The sequence below is a fragment of the Mycteria americana genome, chromosome 2, assembly GCF_035582795.1.
Source record: "Mycteria americana isolate JAX WOST 10 ecotype Jacksonville Zoo and Gardens chromosome 2, USCA_MyAme_1.0, whole genome shotgun sequence".
Classification (NCBI taxonomy): Eukaryota; Metazoa; Chordata; class Aves; order Ciconiiformes; family Ciconiidae; genus Mycteria; species Mycteria americana.
The window spans coordinates 81,816,627-81,844,132 of NC_134366.1; the positions used below are offsets into that span (position 1 = coordinate 81,816,627).

The following is a 27,506-nucleotide window of genomic DNA, read 5'->3' on the forward strand; positions in this document are numbered from 1 at the left end:
AGGAGCCAAAATACAGCTTACTGCATCACCTGCAAAGCGAAGAGTGAATTAATTCACTGTTTTGCTCCCAACTCTGACCAGGCACAAATCACCAGCTACTATAGCTGAGGATGGAAACATTCATTTCCATTTTTTCCTTTAGAAATAGTAACACAGCAGCTGCTTACAAGGAACAGTATATCAGCTTTTAACTAAAAGGCTGCTGTTGTGCTTAGGCTTTAGTAAGGGGCACAAAGCGAGGTTCACTGCTTTTATCTAACTCTTGGATATTTAAGCAAGGATAATTCAAATGCAGTCATTGCTGTTTGCCCTACTGCTTATACTGAGCAAAGCACAGGTACTAGAAAATGCCAAAGAACAGAAGTAGAAAGGCACAAGCAAACAAGTTTGAGTAATAAGCGGAACATTTCCAATCATCCATTTGTAGGCTACAGTTCCTTACCCTCGATGCTGGGCGTAAACCATCAAAACCCCACCATTAACCTGACTGCTATCTGCTCAGCACAACTACTGAATTAGCAGATTACATAAATCTGCACTCTCTCAGCCATCCAGGAAACACAGGATGTAAATATCCATCTGTGAGAAGTTTAAGTGACTTTAGGCTGCACAGAAGTCCTGTACTTAGAGTTGATTCCATTTCTAAGGGAGCATGCAGCTGTCACATCCCTAAGACCATCTTTTCCTCATATAACTCGCCCTAACAAATACATACCTTTCTATACTTACAACAAGGCAAAAGTCTTGCCAACAACAGTTGTACCTTATCACATAGCTCTAATTTATCCTATGGAACCTATTCAAACTGGGCAATGACAGAATGGGGTACAAGAGAAAGACCGTGCAACCACCCCACTTTAAACTGTGTAATACATATAAACAAGCAGAAACATTAAGATCACACAGATGTAATGCCAGCTCCTTGTCATCTAATTTTGTAAGTTTTAGCATTCTTAAATACAAGCAGAAAATGGTAAATCATTTGTGAGATGACTGAAAAGAGTAAAATTCTATCATGTGCTTCATAATGTTAGGAACGATAAAAATAAGACTTAAGCTATTACATAACTTTGCAACAAATAAGATTTTTATGCAATGTGTAGGTACTTCATGAGAAGAGTCCACCTTAATCGTTGGTGTGAGTCACAAGAATTTATTAGATCATCAAAAAGCGTGGGGGCTCGAAAAGAAAAGTACTTGCAGCACTTGCAAAAACTTCTGACCTGGTCATCACTGGTTGGTACTCCATCATGGTATGTTCAGTTCCTCTTCTCCACATTGCCCCTTTTCCTCTCTACTTTTGACGACTTTGCATTAAAGTCTAGCTCACTTTACTGAAGTGCCAGCACAGGCATCAGTAAAGAACATGAGGTGGGGAAAAGTGAAGAGAGAATTTCCCCAGCTCTCAGTTCAGTTGTTCATTACCAGGGCAGTGGCCAGAAAGCAAGAGATTCTCTGAAAAAGAGCCTTCACATATCCTATAACCTCAGCCTGGATCACACTTCAGGTGGCAGGACTCTGAAGCACAGCCAGCCTTTAGAGAATCTGTTGGTTAAATTTCCAAGCCAGTATTACAGATGTGCAAGTGTTAAATTCTAGAATTTTATAATTTGAGTGAAATTGGATTGCTTCTCATAAAAGGGCAACACTGGTGCCAAAGCCTGTTCCCTTGCCCCTTTACATCTTTTCATCAAATGCCAAGTCAGTTCCTTCTTAAATTGGAAGCTTTCCATAAAAATCAGCCAGAATAAGAAACTTCACATGGAAATTTTTTTTCTAAATGGTTAAAGTACAGCTAATGTAACTGACAACAGACTTCAGGGAAGTGTTAAACAGACTTGACAACAGGTATGTATCATTGCTAGCTCCATCCGCAATAAGAATATCTGTGTGTGATTATATCCCTTTCTTTTCTTCCTCTGTGCTTTACTTGTTACCTGCTTTGAAAACTGCAGATAAAAAGCACAGTATCATATCGAGGTATTACTCAAGTTTCCAAAAGATAATAACAATTCTTATAACCTCCATAGACAAATGGAAGCGAATTCCATGTATTAATGAGACATTTTGTAATTAATGATGTGCACATTACTAAGTTTATAAATTTAATTATAAGCAGCATAACATTATAAGCAGGAGTATCACCTTCCATAAAACAACTGTAAATTATGATTTAAGAATGATACTATAGTGAGAAGCATGCTATTTTCACTCATTTTGGTAGAGATGGGAAGATGTGTAGCAAATGAAGCAGGTAATTGCTTTCTACCCTAAAGAATCAAATCCCATTTCATTCATGGAGTGTCTATGCCGTGCCAGGCAAATATTTTATTCAAACTTTTCCCTAAGATGCTATGGAAAAAAAATGAATATATCATCATGTAGTAAGGCTATATCATGAGATGTTATTAATTACACTTGCACATAGAATCCTAAATCTGCCGTAAGTAATTTTTTTGTAATCCTATTTTTGAAAACTTTAACATTCTCACTACTCAGGGTATTTAATGCAATAAATAAAACAATTTGTCTTAAAGCACACATATTCCAGGCATAGCATCATTTTGCATGTCCACAGATCCATTTACCTTACAGTCTGGATAACATGTGTTAGCCACTGGCCAGAAAGTTCAGATTTCATCTCCCAGCCACCATACTGTCTTGATTCTCCTTCTCTGAGGCTGAATGGAAGCAAAGCTCCACGGATAAGTTTTACCAGAGAGTGCATCACTTCCTGAATCATTTTCTGCATCAGAAGAAGGGAAAGAAAAAAATCAAGCAAAAAGCTCTATCAATGTGCTTAAGCAGCCATGTACTTGCTATACACAAAAGCTTGGAATGTATGATTTACAGGTGGCTCCACATGGTAGACAGTAGAGAAGAAGGAGGTATAAGGGCACACAGATGATTTAAGAAATCTGATTTTCAAGGTGGTGACACAAGGTGGTACCTTGCTATGAAGGACAACTGAAAGAAAGCAAGGTTCTCCCTCCATAACTTACCTTGAAATCATTTTGTCTTTGCCTAGCATTTTTCTTCGATCTTTCCATTTGCCCAGATTTTTCAGCAGTCTTGTGAAAATGAGAAAATTGAAAAGTGTAAGTATCTCATAATCACTGTTAAAATAATTCTGAAAAAGGGGGTTTCAAAGTGAAGAAGTGAAAACCGATGAGTTTATGATGCAATTATAAAAACCAACTCATGGCATCTCAATAAGCAAAGACCATATATCTATAAACTCTACTTACTGTAGATCCGTGTGCTAGTGTTTAATTCTGAGGAACAATGTGTATTTAAGACAAAGAGATAAGCATAAAAGAATAGCTCAAGCAATATGAACTTCATGACGTCAAAGTATTCTTACTGCAATGTTAGTGAGAGCTAAAACATATATAGTCCAATTGTGCATCAAGTTTGTATGAAGAAACTCTATTTTCTCAGGGTGGAAGCTGCCCAGAGAAGGACATCGACGTTAAGTGGGAGACACTTATTGGAATGTAACATGTGAGAGGGAGGATTGAATGTTTATTTGTTTTTAGGAACAGCATTTTATTGACAATGCTCTTTGAATAATTCAACTAACTGTAAAATAGACTCTGCAAAATAATCAGCATCTTCATGGACAGTTCACTACTTTGAAAAACAAGGAACATGAGTACACTTTGCATGAGACAGTTACAGTTGAAGAAAAACATGGTTTGACTAATAGTCTTCCTGTTTGTAGTTCTAGCCTTCTGTGGAGTCTACTGAGAACACAGTAGAGTAAATTATACCGAAAAAGTTATTTCAAATACTGGGTTAAGTGCAGATGTAGAATTTTATAGTTAGAAAATCTCCTATTTTATGTATGTACAGCAACATCTACTGGACAAGAAGTGCAATAGCATGACAAGCGTGTTCTCAAAGAGAATCAGTTTACTTTCAAAGTCATTAATTTGAAATGCTGTATTTTTCAAATTCCCTCTTTAGGTAAAGCATTTCAGATTTTTAAGGTAAAATAAATAATTTGAAGAGAGCAAAAATTAGAGAAAAATAAAACTGCTTAACAGTTTTGGAAAATACATAGCTGTGAAACTCTTGTACTTTAAAGCTCCGAATTATACAGTTTCAGACAAGGAGAACAACACTCGAGTTATTGCTGCATATTGCTGCCCATTTCTCTCTCCTAATGCCTTAAAAAGAAAATAGGCTGTATTCCTTTAAACCTTGGGTATCAACTTAAAATTCACACTGTTTTACAGCTGGATTAAAGAACAACAAAAAAATTCACAGATCTTTGCAATCTTTTTTTTTTTTTCTTAGTGGTTTTGCTGAAGACCAATCTTAAACCTTTCCTGCACAGACAGACCAAAACTATCTTGTGGTAAGACCAACGGTTACTACTCACATATGCTACTTCACCTAGAGTGATTCAAAGAACTCAACTTTTTAAACTGTTGAAAATACCACGTAAATCTTTAACTGACAATATTTTAAGGCATATAGCTAACCTGTCAGAACTAAAAAGAACACCCCCCAAAAAACCTACAAACTGAACAAGAGAAAATATAGCTTGTTATTCATATGTGGGGTTTTTCTTTCCACATTTTTAAAATGTCTTGAAGACTTGAATAAGCTAACTGAAATGACCTCTAAACATTTTCACAGAACTTTTCTTAAAAAAACCCATAGCAATCACCTTGCTTCCTGAATGACAATATATATAGCAAGCAACATGGTAAAAAAAAATTTATTCATGGACAATTAAAATCTGTATGGTTTCTGACAGAAAAACCTACAAACTTTGAGTCTTGAATGTGATGTGGTGACAGAGATTCTTAGGTGCTCTAGAAGAAGTCTTCTAGCTTATGCCACCCCCTCCTCCCACTTCCTCAGTTGACTGTGGCATGCAGAACACACAAAAGGAACTGAGGGCACCATCCCTCCTCTCTACCCAAGAACTTGGGGGGCTTCCACAAGGACCAAAAGAAATCAAATCTATGTGGATTCATTTCTTACAAGCTCAGAATCTGGCCCAGCAGAAAAGCAGAGGCACCTTAGAGACTAACAGGAAAACTACCTCCTCTTTTTTTTTTTTAAATACATGGAAACAATGTTTTGTTCAGACATGACATAAGACCACTGCATTTTCCACTTGCAGTCATTTTCATGAGCAGAATTTCTCAACCTTGTTTACAGTTCAAGTCTCTGTTTCTCTAGAAATCACTTTCTTTTTCATTGTACTCAGAGAAAAAAAAAAATCACAATAACAGGTGAATTTGTAAAGTCTAATTTCCAGTGGTACTGTTGTCAAATATAAAGGTTGTCAATTCCATTATGAATTAATTATTTTTGTGAAAGTCAACAGCACCAAGGTTTACTCTTGACTCTACTTCCTTCACTGAACAAGTAAGTGTCATATCTTTCTTTTGATTTTATCATATAAAATGAGTATCACGAATAGAATCTATTTCACTGGAGCTATAATGCTCTGTATATTGTGTAGAACATACAAAGGGCTATAGTACCTATTAGTATCATCATATGAAAGCATTATATTGATTTAGAGAGGCAATAAATAGAATGACCGCTTGAGAAATTTAGTTAGAGAAAAGGAAAATGACAAAATAAGCTTCCAAATCTCCTTTTCCCAAGGTTAATTTGTTTTGTTTTCTACTAAAGCTGCAAAGAATAGTAGATAGCTATGGCTGTAGTTCTGCTTTAGGGATAATTTTGTAGTGGAATACTGTAGCTGTGATGACAAGGATTTAAGCACAGCAGGACACTGTAAGCATGGCAGGATAAAAACAATCTCAACAAATGAAATTATATGGCACCAGTTAAACAGAGAAGTTTTTGATGCACAAACTTTTAGGTTCAATATAGAAGCTGATCTGAATAACATGCATGCCCAAAAGCTTGCTTATTTTCCACCTGCTCTGTATCATCCCAACCGTCTCTACATCTCTTTACAGACCTTGTCTTCAGAGTTTTTTAGGACCCAGAATGAGCGAGTCCAAACTGCAGTCTGCAGGACTTGCCAGTGACAGCTATGCAGATGAGGTGTGAACTACTGCCTTATCAGCTGTTGATGGAACAGAGAGCTGCCTTCACTACACTTCAATCATGTGTTTGTCTTTGTCTGACTTGCTGCTTGGGAATATGCCTGTCCTGGTTTTGGCTGGGATAGAGTTAATTTTCTTCCTAGTAGTTGGTATAGTGCTGTGGTTTGGATTTTAGTATGAGAATAATGTTGACAACACACTGATGTTTTCATTGTTGCCAAGTGATGCTTACACTGGTCAAGGACTTTTCAGCTTCCCATGCTCTGCCAGGTGCACAAGAAGCTGGGAGGGGGCACAGCCAGGATAGTTGATCCAACTGTCCAAAGGGCTATTCCATACTATAGGACACCATGCTCAGTATATAAACTGGAGGAGTTGGCCAGGGGGCAGCAATCGCTGCTTGGGGACTGGCTGGGCATCAGTCGGCAGGTGGTGAGCGGCTGCATCACTGTTTTTTTCCCTGGGTTTTGTTCCTCTCTCACTCTCTTGTTGTTCTCCTTCCCATTACAATTTTTTTTTTTTGCGTGTGTTCCAATTATTAAAACTGTTCTTATCTCAACCCACGAGTTTTCTTACTTCTGCTCTTCCGATTCTCTCCCCGTCCCACCATGGGGAGGGTGAGCGAGAGATTGTGTGGGGCTTGGTTGCCGACTGGGGCTAAACCACAACAGCCATCACTACAGTTCTCCCTCTGGAGAAGAAACAACATGGCTTGAGGACCAGAAGTGAATTCTCTGTAAAACATAATGTAATTCTGTGACCAAATTTTAGCAGTAACACAAGCCCCAAAGCTATTGTATTTATCTGGTAACAATTATGATGGTAAGCTGTATATGACCCATATCAAATGAATTATGAAATGTATCCTTTTGAAATCTGTTAATAGTGCACACATACAACCAGCACACCATGAATCATTACCTTTTTTTTCCTGCTTCTTGGATTATCAACATTATATTTTATTTACATAATTTGTAAAAAACAGATCATCCGAGCAAGAAGGACTAGAAACACAGGTGACTGCAGCTGAATGCATTCCAGACTAGACTCCCTCTAGTATGGCTGTGTACACCACTCTGGGCCTTGGTCATTTTGCAACTCTAGTCTTGAACCTATCCTCACTTCCAAATACTTAAAGCTCAAGAAATGAGTACTCTTGTTCCAAGGAAAGGAAATAATTTTTTTTTCTGTATGACTTTGTCTTTTACATATCTCTATCTTTCATCCAATTTGCTGTTTCTTCAGATCACCGATGAAGGGCAGCTGGCCAGCTATGAGTAAGAGGTGAAACTACACAAATATTGACTCCAGCATCTGGAACACATACAGACACGCCACTGGCAGGATTCTAAGTAATTCCATTGTATGTTTTCATTCTTTTAAAAATAAAATGAAGAGTCTCACTTCTATAGGTTAATATTGCAAGACAGGTTACTAGTGAGGGTAGCATCTCTCAAATGTGTAAGGGTCTACATATTGTTTTATAAACCTCTCTGATTAAAAAAAGCCCAGTCACTTTTTCCAGTGAAATATAGTATTTCAAACATAATTATTACGGAGCTTTGTTACTTCAAAGTAATTTATATAGAAGAATCCATACCTCACTGAATAAACTTCCATTCACATAAGAAATCCAGAGCTTCCAGAAGTTGGGCAGCTGACTTACAACAAGTTTTGTCAACTTTTCAACAAATACAACTTGCTGAGGAGCTTTGTATCGCCAAGCTAAAAGGGGGAGATGGGACAGAAAAAGCAAGATTAAACTTTGAATTAATAATAAAAAAAATGTACTACCAAGTTGCTACTGCTCTGTATTACACAAGTGACTATATAATGTATATATAAAACCTTCTAGGTAGGAGTGGAAAAACGTAAAGCTCAGTCCATATATGTGTACACAATCGGTACACATGCAAGCTCTTTCTTCTTTTCTCATATGCTTACAAGGTGCCAGCACTATGACAGTATATAAAGAATAGGCCCCTTTGTAGGGGTATCTAATGCAATCCACATAAAAATCCATCTAGCCAATCTTCTGTCTTCAAACCACTCTAAAATGTAAGATAGCATGAAAGCAATTAAGACATTAGACATTTCAAGTGATGAGGTGGTGATGCTGAAGAAACATGGCTGCTAGGATATGCTAGTGATTAGGGCAAGCAATGGGAACTAGAAGATCCGCTTTATTTAAAGCTCAAAAAAATTTCCATTGTGGCCTGGGGCAAGTTGTCAACCTCTCATAGTCTTTTGTTTGCTAAAATCTTTTATCTGAAAAACAGGGAAGACTCCAACATTTTTGTTAAAACTCAATAAACGTATCACTACGTATATATTGAGATCCTTGGATGAAGAACACAATCATGACGTATAATACCGCAGCATCTCTCACTTCGTGAACCTACTTACACTCCTGGTACACTGGCTATTAAAACACATCAGGAAATTAGCTTACATTTTGGCAGCAGATAATTTTTCTCAGTTTCTTATCAAATGGGGCAAAAGAGGCTGGGAGGGGGGAGGTAAAGAGAAAGCTGAAAAGGGGCAGAAGAAAGGTGCCAATTAATACAGAAAATAAAGGAAACTGTGAAATACTTTTCTATAACCATCTGACTTCTCCACTGAAACTTTCTCGGTTATGATGTTTTAACAAAACAGGGTATACAGATAATATAAGGGTGATAAGAGACTTATATTTCAACTCAAGAATTAGAGTCTACTTTAGAATGTTGGGAAAAAAAAGTCACAGACTTTTGAGAAGAAACTACCAAAAGAAAACAAACCAAACAAACAACAACATTTAAACAGGTCCATGTTTGTTGGATTTTTTTGGTATAAACTCTGGTCTTTTATAAATGATAAAATTAAAAACATGGTATCATCCTACATAAGTCTGTGGAAATGCAGAAAAATGTTGAGTGAAATTACACTTTTTGTCTTTAATCTGTTAGGGAATATTGCCTACATAGAACAGGAATTCACTAGTTAGGCAAAAATAGCTGCCTAATAGCACATTAGGTAACTAGTGGTAACCAGTCTTGAATCTCCTTGAAGTACAGCATACTTTCAGCAGCGTCCATTTGTTGATGTGCAGGCCAATTATTGGTCCATTTCTTTAGTGGAGGAATAAAGATCTGCACTACGCAAAATGTTCTTTTTCCTCATGGCCAAAAAGTTTAGGGACTCTGGATTAGTATTTGAAAATCCAAAAAATTACAATGGAAGCCCAAAATTTGGAGAGAGAGACTCTGACATAATTGAAGTGTAACTCTGCTGATAGTGATGCATCTCTTTAGGAGGCATGAAAACTTCATGAAAGTTCAACCAGCAAAGCTCATAGTGTGGACACAAATAGGATGTCAGAGCACTACATTTGCCAGCTTGGTTTATGACTGTTAGAGAACTGGTCTAGACCTAGTAGCAGAAAAAGTCCTCTTACTAACATAGGCTGTGACTATGCCAGGAAGCTTTGCCAACACTGCTATAGCAACAGAGGCTCTGTAACACTAACAAACCCCAAGTTCTAACTAAAAGATTTCAGCTCCTTTGAGAAACCATCTCACCTTTGCCAAAACCTCCAGCACCAAAGTTATAACCAGGGATGTCTGTTCCTAAGTGTAAACACACTGCCAAGATTTACTTCATGTATGAAATTCTTTTCCCCTCCAGGAAGCATACTTCAGGCCTATTACAGGGATTGCCTTAGTCTAGGGTCTGCAGACAGTAGATATTTATTAGAAGAAGCTACTGCATGTTATGTCAAAAGGACATTCTGGCCATAAATTCAGGATATTTTGACTTTTTTGCTAGAGAAAGCTCCAATCTATATTAAAGCAGAAATTTTCTTTTATTCTCTTTATTCTGTTATAATCTGTGCTATAAAATCCTAAAGATGAAACTAGAGCTATTGTTTACATATCCTCATGAACATACACTCAAGCAAGAGCTGAATGTTATTTGCATGCTGCAGTTTCGAATTCAAAGTAATTTGTTCAAACAATCTCATGGACAATCATTGTCAATCACCTTGCAGAAAAAACCCACACCAAAACACCAAGAAAAAAACCCAGAGATGCCATTCCTTAAATTTGCTAAAAACCAAAAGGATGCACAAGCAACCTGAAAAGAGAGCACATCATGGCATATTTGGAATGGCAGCTCCTGCACAGGTATTATAAGTGGTTAGTTTGCTTTGGATCTCCATTCAGAGAACAGCAAGGATGGTAGAGCTTTCAACCGTTCCTAAGCATGCAGTGCGCACGTGCACCTACGTAACAATGAACTCAACTCAGAGGCAACTCATTCTAACTCTAGGGTCTTTGTGGTGGATTGGACTCCTAAGGTATTATGATGCTCCAATCCTCCACGTTTTCCTTTGAATCTTGGTTTAAACTGCTGGCTACAGAATCTGCAAAGCTTGATGAAGACTTATCTTTTCCAGTTTGTAAAAGGTTGTGGATCCATAACTAAGGCTCTAAAAGCAAAGATAACCAATTGAATTGAAATTGCCTTCTGTAGATGCAACTATTTTAGCAGAGACACGTGCAAAAAAATTCAGACAAAGAAAAAAATAAACTGAATTTTGGATGTTGCCTGCTACATTAAGTGTGGCATGTGTATTAGCAGGTGGTATCTAACAACAACCAGCAATTTACTGTTTTGCTCTGTAAGACTTGTTAATCAAGTTCATGCAAGGCTTTGGACTGAGAAAGGACAAGGGTAACAGTAATACAGTAATGTAATTACTTGGTATACATGTATATTTTGAAGAGTCTGTGTAATTCACATTTTGAAATACAAACATTCAACCTCAAACTGTGATGTAATTTAATCGATTTGCATGTGAAGATACACTGTGACAGCACAAGAATGTACAATTCTCATTATTCTTCATTCTATGTTCTGGAAAGATTCCCTTAATTCCTCCTCTTGTTCAAAAATTCAGATATTTATAGATGGTTTTTCAAGGAAGTCCACAGAACTGGGAGACTAGCAACATCAAAGCAGACCAAAGCCAGAAAGTTCTTCATAAAAACCTGCTTTCTGCAAAAAAATACTTTGGTAAGAAATGACCTATCCTGTGAAAATCATGTTTTCTGTCTCCTGTGATGTCACCATTGAAAGACTCCTGAGATGAAGTCGTTTGGACAAGCGTGTTGAAGATACCTGTGACACAGAAGGGCTCAGCTGGTTGTGGACACACTGCTTGAGCTTAGTCACACACTTTTGTTTCCCTTTCTGCATTTACAGAATTAGAAAACAAGGACCAGATATGTGAAGTCACAGAAGGAGCAAATGCAAGGAGAGCCATCTTAGCAAACACGCGCAAAAGGCGTAATGGCAGCAAAAGGTGGTAGGCAGTAGGTGGTTATGTATGCCAAAAAAAAACCCCCAAAACTCTGGTGTTGTAGCAAAGAGACTCTTATTACCTTGACTACATTTTAAGAAGCAGATTTCAGTTATGAACTGCTCTTTGCTTGCAAAAACCACAGAGGACCCCCTTAGCAAGCAATGGTAACGCATGAAAAGAAAGAATTTTATTTGGTAACAAACCAAAACAAACACACAGAATGTGGGTTTCTGTTTGGGTTTTCTGACTACACCACACACTGGACATAGGGAACTGCAGCTTTGTTTTTCCAAATAGAAGTTATGCTTACCATCATCACGGCCAGACTGAAAGCTGCTGCCCCTTTTCAATGAAGCAGTTTGACTGAGATGGCCAATTGGTGATGGACGCACATCACTGTCCAGGTCTAACATGGTGCTATGGAGCAATGTGTTGCCTAGGGGGAGGGGAAAAAAGTTATAATGATTTTGCACATCAATTGACGTGAAGCTGCATGCTGCATGTGGAATTCTAATTTAATTCTGTAGCGATACAAGACAAAAGTTATCTAGAAAAGACATTCTTAATCGTGCTTATTTAGACTGTCTGTTCATCTACATCAACACTATTCAATAAACAGCACTATTGACTCCTGTAGCAAAGGCAAAACCACAAGTACCATGTGGGAAATACCATTCTTTGGTCTGTATGTTTCTCTGTTTTTACTTTAATTAATGCCCTACAATTAGTTGCTTGAAAGCCATGGATAAATATGTATTTATGCCATTAGTGGCATGGCCCACACCTTTTTTCTGGTGTATGTCTAAATATACCTTTCAACAGCAACAGTTTCTTGTGCCTCCAGCTGAAGCAGTCAAGGGCAGAGTGTTCAACTACTACTTAGCTGCTTGACCCGTGCAGAGTTCAGGTAGAAAGAATCCATCCATCATGAAGCATATGAACTAATGGCATTGTACACGTGTGCATGTCTGTAAAACACCCCACACTTATACATATCCACAAACACACAAAATATTTCCCAGTGAACCAGTTACTGTTATCAAATAACTATTTTTTTCTTTGGGTACCTGTCCATATGTAGGTCACTATTAGCAAGTCCTATGCAACGACCTAATCTGATAGAGGTGGATTCTTGGGGTCTAATGTACATTTTGGAAAACCACCATATCATAATGAGCAGACCATGAAGATTTTTTAATGTACTGTAACACTGCCAATATTTCTCTTAAAGTCTAAATTGCTGCTTTATGCATTTCACTATACAGATACATTTCTGAAAGTAACCATCAAAAATGATTTCAGCATTGGCCAACTGAGCTGTAACAGCTAAACTTAAATTAATCACATTTCATAAAATTATAAAACAGCCCAGGTTGGAAGGGACCTCAAAAGATCACCTGGTCCAACCTTTTGTAGGAAAGGGAGCCTAGGTGAGATTATCTAGCACTCTATCCAGTTGGGTCTTGAAAATCTCCAGCGATGGGGACTCTACCACATCCCTGGAGAGGTTGCTCCAGTGATTGATTGTTCTCACAGTAAAAAAAAAAAAAAAAATTCTTTCTGTATCGAGGTGAAACCTCTCCTAGTAATTCATGCTGAATTTTGTAGTGAGAATCTCAGTGTTTGAGTTTATATCGCTTGATCTTTCCCATCAATGCCTACGTTCACTTAAAATAACAGGAAGGCCACACAGTAAAAGCACCAGCTGCAACACTGCAATACTCAGATTCAAGAGTAACACAAAGTAAAAAGGATTTGAAGAATATTTATTCTGAATTTATGCTGCTGTCAGACCAGTATGGCAGTAAAGATATACCTAGTCACTTTACTTCAACAGCTGGGGCTTAAAGAGTAATATTAAGTATTGTGAAACTTATTGCAAACTTCCAATAGGTGACAGTATTGGGTTTTAGTTCCTTTTGAAAGAAGTTCTTCCTCCCATAATTCTTTAAGGGCTTTTAAAGAGATTTTCTGTGGCCTTTCACTGTGGCCTCACCGAGGCATTGTCATTATTGAGCTAAATGTCGGTTCCTCCATTCATCTTGTAACTGTTCACATTGTAAAACACCTAAGTAAATAGATCCCATTTGCTATGTAGTTCACAATTGTGACAGACACACTGCATTAAATGACTTGGTGAACCCATCTGTGCTATCTTTAGCCTGTACTATGATTCTGTTGACTATTTAAATCCTACACCACTTATTAAAACCAACTAATCTTTATGGCACCTTTAAAATTGATGAGTTTTCAGCAATATGGACTCTGCTACAGTGATTTAAGTATACTTATCCACCGTCACCATGGAGAAGTTCTATGACGAGTTTGAACAAGAATTTAGGGAAAGAACTTTTCCTTCTGAATGAACTAAAAATACAAAACAAGGAAAAAAACCTAAAGCTATCAGAAGCTTTTAAAGTAGGTATGTATGCTGCAAGTGCTAATAGTTAATTATGAACACATACTATGCAACTGCCCACGTAACAGAGATCTGTGTAAGGTCACACAACTTCTGCATCCACGATTTAAACACCTATGACTTCTAAAACATATATTAATTATTACAAATTTACAACATTAACTTCTGAGAAAACATTCCAGCAAGCCTGCAGAATGAAGTAAAAACAAAACAAAAAAATTATTTCTCTCCAGATTAAAAAAAGCACGCATTTCATACCTTACAGAGATTCTACCCAGGGGGGAAAAAAAAAAAAATTGACCCTGAGAAATTTTAAGTGCCTCACATAGTTCTTGGGCTTCCATAAGAATCTGACTCTGAGATTCTATATCTGCACTTTACTTGGGTGGGGAAAAAAGAAAAATATATACACCAAGGACAAATCAGAATTGTCAGAGGCATTGCTAGTTAAAACATATACTACCCCCCCCCCCCCCAAATGGAAAACCAAAAGTGCAGCAATGCTATCTTCACAAAAACTACAATTAGAAAAAGCCACGATACACCAAAACTTCCCTCTTTGATGTTTTCACATAGCATTTAGGCTCTCACCCTTCAAACACCTTGTTAATATGAGGAATTTCTTGTAAACCGATGGTTTCTAAAAATGACAGTGCCAATTAAACCTCAGAATTAAGAAAACCAGACACACTTACCAAAACATCTTAATATGAATTAGTTCAATTAAAACCATTTGCCTGAGGTAGCTGAAAACCTGAAAATTCTGTATTGCTGCTCACACACTAACCCCACGCTGCCCAAATGGTTTATATATTCACCAGTAACAGAAAACATGTAAAGAATACTCTCTTGTTCCACCAGAAAAACCACATCATCAGTTTGCAGCCGTACCAGGAAAAGAAAGTTTAACATGAACTAATTTCTTAATTGGTTGTCTAGCATTACAAGCAAGTATAACGCAGCAGCAGGGAACTACAACAGCACATATACCCTCAGGACTAATAAACATCTGGACTACATTAGCAAAGCTGATTTTGCTTTCACCCTACCAGAAGATAGCGCTTGAAGACTGCACACTAATGCATAAATATTGTAAAAAGTGAGAGTTAACTTACAAACAATTTTTCTCCCATCCCAACTCGTTCCCTCTCTGGAGCCAGCAGCTTAAATTTAGCAGCATAATGTAATACAATGAATTAATATTAGGATGGACTGTAGACAATAATATTTATAAACCTAAATAAACTACCCAAATAATAATTTACTGCCTATTCATTTTTCAATTTGTGTACTATTTTTACATTCCTAGATCCCGAATATAGGACAGCAACAATGTAAAGTTTCAAGAAATTAACTTCGTACTGTGCTAACAGGTTTTAATATGTTGTATAAACAGCATGAACAATACATTCCTGGCAGATCATTTTTTTTTTTTTTCTAAAGTAGACTGCATCTTTGAACTTACAGAAGTATTTTTTTTCCAAAAATACAGCATCTACATGAAGCATATCTGTCAGTGACTCCAGTGCCAAGTGTATATTTAACCAAGGAAACACAGGAAAAATAAATGTACTACATTCTTTTCTTCTACCAGTCATGACAAACCAGAAGTATAATTAAAGCCTTATTACATTTACAACTGTAAAATCATGAGAAGATCAAATAAGAAGTTTTAAGGATCTTAGCATTACTTTAATTTTTTTTTTAAAAAAGGATTTTACTGGGTTTCAACTTTGTGTGCACAGATATTTTAAAGGTATGTAGAATGAAATAAAAACATTCAGATACTGTGTGAAATGTAAATAGTTCAATGGTTTTGTTCAGACCTCTTCTGTTCTAGTGCAGTAAGATCTCACCAAAATAAGGATCTAATAAGAAAAAAAACCGCAATGCTTTTTGAGGTCATTTATTTAATTCGTGCTTTCACTTTCTGTAAAACAAAAGTCACCTGTGCTGACCCCTAACTGCAAGTTTTCTCTAAGTTTATCAGTACTGGAGTTACATGCTTACAGTACCTATGGCTCATGTACATACTTTGACCCCATTTCTTGAGATGTTACCTGCACACAGCATGTTGCAGCCTCAGTGAAAGAGACAACAAAACATGAAGTTTGCCTAAAATAGTTTTTTTCCATGATCTGCAAACCAGTCAATGATTTAAATCTTTAAAAGCAGCTTTACTTTCTTATTTCAAAACTATTACCAAACTGAATGTAAAAATTGTTCTGCAATATCCATCGCTCCACAACTCTGCTTATTCTTTTTCCCCCTTGCAGTCTGACAGGCAGAGGTTTCTCGCAGGAGTCACACATCTCTCGCCTCCCTTCTGTAACCCAGCCTCAGCCACTCTGCAATTCTGCAGCCCGGTGCATCACTTAGGTGACATTCAGCTAAAGCTTTTTACAAAAGCTACTGGTTGATCAGGGGATAATATAGTGCCGGTACTTTTTGCAGTGACAAATAAAATTGTTAACAAGTGACCAACCTCAGGCTGAACATTTTTTCAGTAAGATTTTCCACAGTAAGTCAAACACCAGTCATTACACAGACTACGTGTATATATACAGCATGTATATGAGCAAGATTAAATTAAAAAAAAAAAAAAAAAAGACCCTACAGATGTGCAACCAGGTGAATACAGTTACTGTATTCTTTCATCCATTATGTATCTTACTGTGAATTTTCTCACAGGCTACAATAGCGAGGGAAGGCTGATCTATAGCCTCCGGACTCTCTGAAGGGCGGCAGACTTCCTTACCACCCTTAAACACCTTTGAACATTTTTTCCTGCGCACAGCGGGCCCTTGTCCTGTGCTACAGCCTGACCACCCACTGTTGCTTGTTGACCAAACACAGTGCCTGGAGCCCGCACTGACACAACCAGGATAAGATTCCTTTCAAGGACACCGCACTGAGAATTTCAATTTGTCTAGGCAAGAAATTATGCGAGCAGGAGAAATTACCAAAAAATTAACCTGCTCAACAGATGCAGTTGACTGCATTTCATTCTTTTTCTTGAGTACTTTTTCTTTCTAATGTTACATTTGTTAGGAATCTGACATTTTTAAATTATCAAGAAGAAAATGGATTGTATTTCTAGCAAAGAGATGAGTGCAGAAGATTAAAATTGCTGCACTTTATGGACAAATGGTTTTGGAATACATTTAAAAATGAATGCTTTTTTAAATCTTAAGGCTAGTCTTCATTATACTAAATATATTTATAATGAAACTATTTCTCAGTTTACCACAAAAAGGGTAATTGGGCCTATTATTTCTAGTGGTGTTCTAAGTATTTCACAGCCTAAGGGTAAGCCTTATTGTAAGTCCTGCAGGCCAAAAAATACTGAAGAAAGAGCCAAACACTTCAAGTTCAGCACATAAATAAAAATGACGTCACTTTACTAGCACTAGCTCCAGTGGACACTAAGATCGTCAGCAACTTTGAAAACAACCCGCTTTTACTTAACTGCCCAAATAAGGACTTAAAACATTAGAGCAGACGCCAAGGTAAAATTCTGGCCACAGAAGAGTTTCACTTTATCTTCACTAGTGCTAATCTTTTCAGTTTTGATTTTAAACTACCTGTGCTGCTTTTTAATCACAGTATTTGCTGTCTTTATAATACTTTAAATAATATTTATTATATAATATAAATTTATATTATATAATTTGAGTGCTGCAAAATATAAATGCATATTATATAATATAAATATAATTTTATAGTTATATTATATAAATAATAACATATTTACATATTATATAAATTTATATTATTTATAAATAATATAAATAAATTTTAAGTATTATATAAAATAAGAATGCCCCCTGCACTTCTGAACATGTCAGATTCTGCTAAACTTCTAAATAACAGCAAAGTTACAGATAAAGGTGGTAAAAGAGGAAAACTAATCCAGTATCAGGTTTTATACCGATTAATTTTTTTTTTTTTTTAATTAATAACCCATTAAGGGTTTGCCTGACATCTGCTGTCAAAAGGGTATTTCTGCTACGGACAGGGGATGTGGTTTAGACATGAAATGGCTCCCAGCTGCAAGAAGTCTTCTTCCAGATGTACAGTAAGCAAAGGCAATGGAAGAGAACCAGCTGCTAGGATAATAAATTGAAAAGGCCCTTTTGACACAAGCCTTGCCGGCCTGTCTGATCTAACAAAGATGGATCATTCATTGCAAGGTGAATAGAATCTCAGTGTGGCACAGAAGAAAGAGCAACGTGGTCTAAGCATCCATTTCTCTCCTTCACACTATGTACAGCTGCTGTTGATCTGGCACAGAAAAACTCTGCATAGTTTTTTTACAATATCTGGAGAGCTATGCATCATACTCCGAGTGCTGCAAAAATTATATAAAGAAAAATCAAAATGACCAAACTAGTATACTCTGGTTTTGAGAACTGTCTCCATGTTGGGAACTTATAATAGATTGTATATTATATATTTTGCAACCCAAAGGGCTGCAGAAAGATCACACTACAACTGTGTTAGTGTTTCCATTTACAGTTTTAGTTTCTAAAAGGTATTAACAGACAGCTTATTTGCAGTAATGTTACATAATATCTCAGAAAGACCTGTTAAGAAATGAAGACTTTTTCCATCAGTTTGACAATAACTGGATTAGAATCCGTATCCATTTTAGCTCAAAGGATCATGAAACCTACTAAGCCACTATTAAAGTCTAAGCAAATAACCACTGGCCACACAGAAAACACTCTTAACCTCCATAGCTTCCCTCCCTGATACTCATGTTAAGGATCCCATTGCTTAACTCATTTTGGCTATCTGCCCAGTGCCCCAGGCAAATTTTAAACTAAACCTCATTTATTTACATTTATTTTCATGTCATTTTACGTCATTATATCCCCCATGTTTCCTGTACTCCAACAAGTCTGGGAAGCATAAACCCTAGTGAAAAACTACAATTATGCCCTAATAATAGGGGAATTGCCAAGTAAAGTTAAAAATTACAAATATGTAGAATCTTAATTGAAGGACACCATTTACTATCCAGGTACCAGGTTTGAAAGTCCCCAGACTTCTACAAATCATAAGTCCAGAAGAAGCAATTCAGACTTTAGTCAATACAAGGCATAAAACACCAGCACAATTCAGTTTATCATTCCACTGTCTCTTGCTAGAGATTTAAGAAATACTGTTCTGAGTAAGCATAGTACTCTTCCATGTTAAGCTTTATATTCATAGCCTTCAAAAACGCTCTGTTTCCTGTCTATTCAGTCTCATGCATCTCCCTCTTTCTAACATATCTACATACTAAGTAACAGCAGCAAACTGGCTTTACCTACTTCAGGTCCTTTCAGTGGGCAGCAACAGTGGGATGCGATCAGATTTATAAAAGGAATCCATCAATGCTTCAGGAAATAACTTCATAACCATAAAAAAAAAAAAAAGGTTTCAAAAACCAATAACAGGGCACAACTGCCTATTCCATTAGTAAGGCAGATTACATTACATAGAAACATAAAAAGTTAATAAATCCATATATTTACAAGCATTACTAAGTCAGCAGAGCTAGAGCTCCAGCCGGTTGCATGTGGGTCCCGTATCTACCACTGCACCTTTAATGGAAGAATCTGACCATCAGACAAGCAGGAGAATGGCTTAATGTAAGGACACGCGCACGGGAGCTTTCTGATTTGTGCATCCCCTGTACTGCCTCATGCTTTCACTATGACTTCGGCTATGCTGTTTGGTCCCTTTGTCCTGGCTGCCCATACTTCACAGTACTTCAGAGCAGGAGAAATTTTGATGTGTCATATATGCATATTCACTCACTCCTTCAAACATGTGGGCTTGGATTCCAACAGTTTCTCATAATATAAACATCATCTGCCTGCATTTTTTTTTACCTCATAAATGAGGAAGGTCTGCTATGGCTATACAGAGCAAGAGACAGATAAGCTAAGGGCAACGAAGGGCAAGCTCAGCCACATATGAGTGTGTAATGAAACGTCAGTCCACATAATTCAAGACTAGTCAGCAAACCAACAGGGTTGTTTAAGACTGAGGGGAAACAGTACGTTAATACACAGAGATATTCCTCAAGGGAAATACACTCCAAAATGCTGCTATAAAGTACTTCATACACAAGACTTGAGAAAATTCCCCATCCTACTTGTACCTGTTGAAATAAATGCAACCAATTAGCTAATGATCAGATTACTGCATCTTTTACGATTAGTAATTGTCTATTAAAATCAAAGGAAACATCCCATTGAATACTTTGCTGTTGGTAGTTGTCAGACTTTAAGCCACACTGCCAAATTATCTGACAAAGCTTAGCATAGCTTGATATACCTTTCAGTTTTTGGAAATAATATTAATACAAGTTGGATTAACTGAAAACAGACAGTATTTGAAACACATAGGACTTCTGCTAACCCCTGAAACAAATTCCAGGAGAGGACTCAAAGACCTTCACAGCCCTGTAAACTTGCCACAGTTTCTTCTTTCAGACTGCATCAGAGACTGTGCTATGCTATGATACTTTACAGTTCTAGGACATGCTTACAACTTCAGAGTATTTCTACAAAATGAAGTTAACCTCTAGTAATATCCAAGCATAGTGACTTTTTTTTTTTTTAAAAACTTTTCATGTGATTGTATGACAGAGTGAAGGATTCACATTTAGATCAAAAATATATACTTAGATATAAACCTGAAATAAACACATATTTAAATACATCTGTAATACACAATTTTCTGATAGCACCTTCAACCACCTCAGCATGTATATTAGCTCACTTCACTCTCCAACTATGCTTAGGATAGCCTTGAAAGTACAGTTATTAACAAGAGAGCAATCATTAGACAAAGATAAGGGAACCTACAGAGGATGTAGAAAAGTGGATTTACTTCTTATCAATATTGGGGATTTGTCCTGACTGCCATTACTAGTGGCCTAGATGAGATGATAAGTGACTAAGTCTCTTGAAGATAGGAGAAGATGCTATTTCTATGTAAGAAAATGAAATTATTTCAGTTGTAATGACTAAAGGGTCAACCTCCTAGTAGTATGGAGACAACTAGAACAATTTTTGTCCCACTGAGAGTACACTGTTGGCTTGTCATATCAGTGACTGAATTTAGAGTAGGTTCTCCCTAGAATTCACTTAGGTTTGGGTTTTAGCTTGTTTAGCAAATAATTGCAGTGTTAAACTTCCCTTCCTGAATACATCATGTCCAGCAAATAAATTATTTGATAATATTTACTGCTTGACAATCAGCTACAAAAATCCTGTCCAGAATGTCTAACAGAATTTTCAACAAAGACTTTTCCAGGTAAGAAAAGCAAAGGCTTTCATCTAATTCCAAATCCATTTTGGATAGTAAAATTCATGTGTAACAACTCAGGGCACAGCTCTGCATTGAAAACTAATAAAATAGCAGCAAAATGCTTTGGCACAAACTCAGTTGAAACTTGAAAAATTGTGCACACATGCAAAAATAGATACAGTCTGCTACTGAGGTTTAGGTTCACTATGCTGAAAAGTTTTGACTCAGTCAGTTTGAACGCACAGATTCACAGTCAGCAGAAGAACTAAGCTAAGAATAGCCAGAAATTGTTGGTATGTTCAAGGTGGAACTGTAATTGCTGTCTGCTTATTCTAGCATCCGCAATATGAAGACTACCATCTGCTAGAAATGACGTTTATTATTCCTGTTGAAAAGAGAAACCTAGAAAAAGATTTAATGCCCTTTTCATTAGAGTATCAACCTTATGACCCAACTCTTCCTCCAAATGCTTGATAGACAAAATAATCTTTTTTGGAAGCGTGTTTTAAGTGGAGGACTTTAATGTTTGAAAATTTATTAATATTTTCTCCTAAAAATACCCTGTGAATTTATGAACATATAAACCACATTTCTGATTTAAGTTGTTTAGATTCCTCAAAGTCTTGCATAACCAATTTGATATCTATGAGTAAAAGTCCACACTTTTCCTGTGTGAAAAGCATTCATCTATTAAAGTAGACTAAAATACATTCCATGTCTCTGATCATAATCAGCATTGTTCTACTTGGCAGTTAATACCAATTCTTCCAAGTTTTCTTTTTTCCTTCTCCTGTCTGGTGTATGCCAAAATTAAAGATCTACAGAAAGGAAAAAAACACATCTAGCAACCTTCCTTTGTCCTACTAGATATAAGTGAGAAATTCCATGAACTTCCACCAAGAAGCAATTCCATCAATTCTTGAGTATTTTACAATCTGTACAAAAACTACATTAGTAAGGATCACATAAAAGACTGGAAGAAAAACTACTGAAATTTGATGAGCTCTTTAATAAAAGTGATAATATATTAGCATTTGTTTCATATATGCACTACGTATTAACTATTCATACATGCATTTACTGGGCATTCAAGTTATTTAAATTCCCTCTTCTGTAAGCCAAACAAAGCTACTAACATAATAGCCCCTTTGATATTAAGGCTGAGGTAAGGAGATTTGTTGCAAGCAAACCACCAAACAGGTTGAGATTTTCGAGAGAAACCCAAGAATTTAGCAACATTTTCCATTCATTTACTGGAGCATGCGTATCAAAATTATACAGACTACTACAACAAAAAAAGTCTTGAACACTTAGTATCTTCATGCCCCTATTTGTCTTGCTAAGAAGATGAGATATGGCTACATAACTTTTTGCAAGTGAGCAGAGAAAAAGAAAGTTTAGAATTGTTAACCGTGGCCGTTCTTACAAGTTATTTTTGCTCCTGATAGCTGGGGGGGCGGGGGGATTCTCAGGATTTTGATGAGGAGGAAAGATGGGGAGGTTTTGGAAGTGTTCCAAATCTTGACCAAAAGGCCAAGAAACCAACCCGGTGTTCCAGCTGACCTCACAGCACTCCACACCATGTTGTGGAACAAAGATGGTCTGTGCATGCTTTAAGCTAACAACTTACCAATATCACTGTCATATGCAATGCACCCTGTGAACTCCATACCTGATGTCGTAACCTCTGCTAAAGACAGTTTAAGCCTCCTGCAGCAATTTTACAGCACATTTCTGCAGCAGTTCCAACTCAGTAAAATTTTTGTGGTTTCTCAGAAGAGAACACGTTATTTGGTTTGGGATATACACGCACTAACACTAAACATGGGAGTTACCTATAAGCCAAGAGAGGCCAGATTCCAATATGCCTACTCATTTCAGAAATAGCAGCAAACTCAGTAAGACTTCTTGAGAAACAAGGTACTACTTATCATTTTCTAATTAAAAAAATCCAGTTTTCAGATTTTACTACTAGAAATGCCAGACCAATAGCCTCCCACCTATTCTCTTTTGAAAATACACTAATGTGATAGATCACGTTAACTGGTAGCTATGTTGCTGCCACACCTGAAAGCAATACCTATGAGCATTTCTTTGAGGAGCAACACTGGCAAAGACAAAGACAGAATACAACTAATTATTCATATTGGTCTTAATATAACATTGTCTAAATATCTTATTTGTCCAACTCACAGGTCTGTGCCTGAACAGTGAATTTTGAAACCGAATTTTGAAACTGCACATGAACAAAGAACAAGAGAACACTATATTATCATTGACTGCATATCAAGAAATTACTCATTATTCCACTATGCCCCAATGCCCTGCATATCCATATACTAATGGCATATATTGTGACCCAAAAAAAAAAAAAAAAAAAAAAAAAATCTAACTGGCAGATTCAGACAACAATCCAAACTTTATGTGACCTCAAAGAAGTATTTTGAGAGGACAGTAAACTTCAGATAAATGGTTGAAATTTAATGCTCTTCCCATGTAAAGTGCTTAAAAGTTATAAGTTAAACAAAAAGAAAACTCCAACTGCTGTTTTGTTTTTATAATAGAATAAAGAAAAAAATACAAGTCAGTATTCAACTTTGTAAAAAGCTATCAAAATTGATGGGGAAAAAAACCCCAAATATCTTTTGTACACTAAAACTTGTCAAATAAAAGGCAATGCCAAATTCCTAAGTGTCAAATATATATATAAAACAAAAATATATCCTTGCCTTTTTGTTCTTTAACATAGCTCTCCTTACAGTTGTGCATGAGCTGCAGAATCCACTGATGTTGAGCACCAATGCACTGCCAAGCAGGGTCCCCAGGAGCATGAAGATCAGAAAGATATCTGTAAAACCCAGTCCAAAAATCACAGCTCTGACTTGACACACTGAAGGCCTCATTAAAATAGACCAAAGATGTACTAAGAAATACTTCCTTTTTTTTAACATAATTTTGAAAATTCAAGAGTAGTTAAGATACACTTATACCCAATGCAAACACAAGCTTTGCATTCTCCCTTACTCATTTAGTGAAGCAGAATTCCATCAAAAAACCTTGTAGAATAAACAAAACCATATATATTTAATATCACATTAATATGTATTTTCAGTTTTGCCTCTAGTAAAGTACTTGGGAAACCAAGCTCTTTATCTGCCGAGGTTGCAGTTCAGTACTTCATGTTTCACTTGGAATCATTGATGACATCTCAAGCACAGAAAATACGGTATTTTTCTTCCCACTTTATATGTCCTGATTGTATCATCACATAACCTTAACAAGTAAGTACAGAAGGAATTCATTTTTGGCGGCTCATTAATTTTAGCACATGCATGCACAAACAAATGTAAACCAAGCTCCTGGTTCTTTTGTTTTGGTGGTTGACATTTTTTGGTTTTTTGTTTTGGTTTGGTTTTGCTTGTTTGGTTTTTTATTAGGTTGTGCACACACAGTCTGGGAAAAAAAAAAAGGGAGGGGAGAGACAACAAAAAGGATTGGGGCTTCTAATACACAGAAGCAAAACACCCTCTGTCTCTGGGGAGAGAGGAGTATTAGAAGCCCACTGCTGTGATTTCAAAGAGAACACAGAAGTAATACAGTCTAACACATGGCATTCAAGACTATCTGACGATAGTACTTTCAAAGCGTATTTTCAAAAAGCAGTAGCTGCACTACTATTTAATGCGCTCCATTACATTCTGCATTAATGAGACTCAGGACAGACTGAAAAATTCAAGATGCTCAAGGTGAAGTACACTGATTTATTATCTTAAGCAGTGCAGGGAATGTTTAACTCCTTCACAAAAGCTGCATTACTACAATAATACCTAATGTTAATTAGGACCGTCTTGCAAAATTCTGTCTTCTTTGAGAACTGTCTGCAGTTCTTGAACAAAAAAATAAACTGCCAAAGTAGGATTGGTTGGATGGATGAGAACATTACACAACCAACCATTTTGACAGGGTGAGATTTGTAAATTATGAGCTCAAGTCCTTCCTCAGCGTTAAGGGGAACTTTAGTCTTTGCTTAGACACAAAATAGTTACCACTGGTCTTGGAAAAAATACATCTACTTGGCTGTTAAGTGATATGGTAAACTGTTTCTCAACAGTATAAAATAAATACCCATGTAAATACCGTAATAAAATGTGAGGAAAATATGAATTGAAGCCTCATTATAAAGATAAACATTGAATATCTGAGGGGGGAAACCACAGTATTTCAGGTCTTGCTCAGCCTTAGACATTGGAGACATACAAAGCAAACATATCAAGGAAGAAAAAACCTCAAAAATAGTAGGTTTTATGCAAATAATTTTACAGTTAGGATTTTGTTAATTTCCTCTTAGCTGAAGCGCTCTGAAGAAAGCTTTCTTCATACCTTGCCTCAAGAAAATTTACACTAGTATAACCCAATTAGCATATCTAGACTAGTGAAACTAATTTAATCGCTTTGTATGCTGGGACTCTGTTAATTCATTAGAAGTAAATCATTCCACATTTGTCCACTCCCTGCTCTCCTTCATTATACTGTTCTACATGTGGAATACATTTGGTAGTTACATTAACACAGTCTGCTTTAACATAGGCTGGGATATTTTTAAAGATTCAATACTTCAAGGTAAGGGGCTAGAGAAAAACTAGAAGAAAAAAAAAACAAACCCAGAATCAAACACATATACAACTCCGATTCTTCCAAAGAACCCTTAGAAGAGGTCATAAGACTTGGCTTCGATAAAGAAGCTGCTCTTTAAGGTTTCAAGAGTGACACAGAAAGTCAGTCTATGGGCCTGGTGAGCATACAAAACATTGAACACCTCAGGAAGGTGTCAGAGTTTTAAGAATGCTGCTTGCACAGCGCATTTGATCTACATTTTTTAAGATAACTGAAAAAAAAGCACTGAGAATGTCAAGCCACACTAGGAGCCCTAGTAACATCCAAAACTCAAAAGCTTTCTAAGTAATGCCATCAGATGTTCCAGGGCACTCTAAAGTTTGGCTCCAAGGACTGCAAAGCAGATTAAGGTCTACCAGTAGAAGGTCCGACCAACTCATGTCAGTATGCCTACAACAGACTTCGACATCAGCTTTGTGAATGACAGAAAACCTAGGAATTTCAGTGAACACCGGGGAGCTGTTTCACGTTCATGAAATATAAAGGAACTACATTATTTAGACTGAGTAATAAGAGAGCCAAAATCAAATTTAAATGACAGCCTAGATTAAAACCTCCCTATTATCTGACTCAGGAAGATTCCATTTCAACACCAAGTCAAGCTGAAGTGTGAGACAAGTTAATAAGGAATCTATTTTGAGGTCTGCAACCTGCAAGTAATCATTTCAGACATCATTTGCAATATGATGGTTTAGAGGAAGCAGCAGAATCTAAACACGCCTTAAAGATTTTAAAAAATTAAATTCCATCTCAATTATCCTTTGTTAAATTGTTCTCACTCAAGAACCATTTTTCAATCATTCAATAAACAATCAAGAACCAATCCATTGCTGTTATTTATATATCATAAAGTCTCAAAACACTCTACTTAAAGCTTTAAAATTAGTATTTAAACCATAGTAAAATAGTCACTACCCTATTTAGGAAACATTTAAATACACATCTAATGCCATATGTCTGATGAAGACACTAGTCAAATGATTACCTTATATAACGTTTCTGATCATGCAATGTTGATGGAGTTTCAAGCAGCTTATCCAACAGAAGTTCTCTTAAAGCTTCAATTCTGGTTTCAACTTCAGCATAATCTAGGAGTAGGGAGAGGAAATAAATCCAATGTGTGCCTTCAGCAGTGGTATGAACTGAGAATTATGTTATTTTTCTAGGACACCAGACACTTCTGGAGTTAATGTGGAAATCAATATAACTCATTTTATAACAAGCCACATCTGAAAATTTTGTATACAACAGTTCTATAAAAAACAGAAAACTGGACTTTGAAGTCTTTCCAACAATATGCCAGTGAGAGATACCCAAAGTCACATTTTAATTACTGTAATCGTTTTTTATGTCCAGTAATATCAAGCCTTAATAAATAAATAAAATTAGCTGTGATTTCACGTTTTGTAGAATATACTTCACTCAGAAAACTTGCCAGAAATATTGCTCAGAGTTACTGGTTCCTATAAATCCATAATTTTTATGGATTAAAATCCATATAAAATCCACATAAAGCTCTTTATGCTACTATGTGCTTTTTAGCCTTTAAGTTAACAAAAAAAACCCAACCCCAAAACAAAATAACAGAACCCATATCTTACATTTCTTGAATACTTGAACCTCTGTCTTTCCAAAGAGTGACTTGGCTTTTTCGTAGTCATTAATAACCACATCATAATCGCCCTTAAAAAAAAAAAAAAAAAAAAAGACACAC

The 27,506-nt window shown here is 36.5% G+C and overlaps 1 protein-coding gene across 1 annotated transcript in view; it reads right to left on the bottom strand.

The window, feature by feature from the left end:
* Positions 1-27,506, bottom strand: part of EXOC2 (exocyst complex component 2) — a 120,512-nt gene that overhangs the window by 54,511 nt on the left and 38,495 nt on the right. Inside the window, exons 8-14 of the mRNA XM_075493938.1 lie at positions 27,394-27,475; positions 26,778-26,880; positions 23,848-23,966; positions 11,702-11,827; positions 7,645-7,769; positions 3,003-3,071; positions 2,589-2,746 (exon numbers count right to left, since the gene is read on the bottom strand). Coding sequence (XP_075350053.1) covers positions 2,589-2,746; positions 3,003-3,071; positions 7,645-7,769; positions 11,702-11,827; positions 23,848-23,966; positions 26,778-26,880; positions 27,394-27,475 — 782 coding nt within the window. The remainder of the gene's footprint in view (positions 1-2,588; positions 2,747-3,002; positions 3,072-7,644; positions 7,770-11,701; positions 11,828-23,847; positions 23,967-26,777; positions 26,881-27,393; positions 27,476-27,506) is intronic.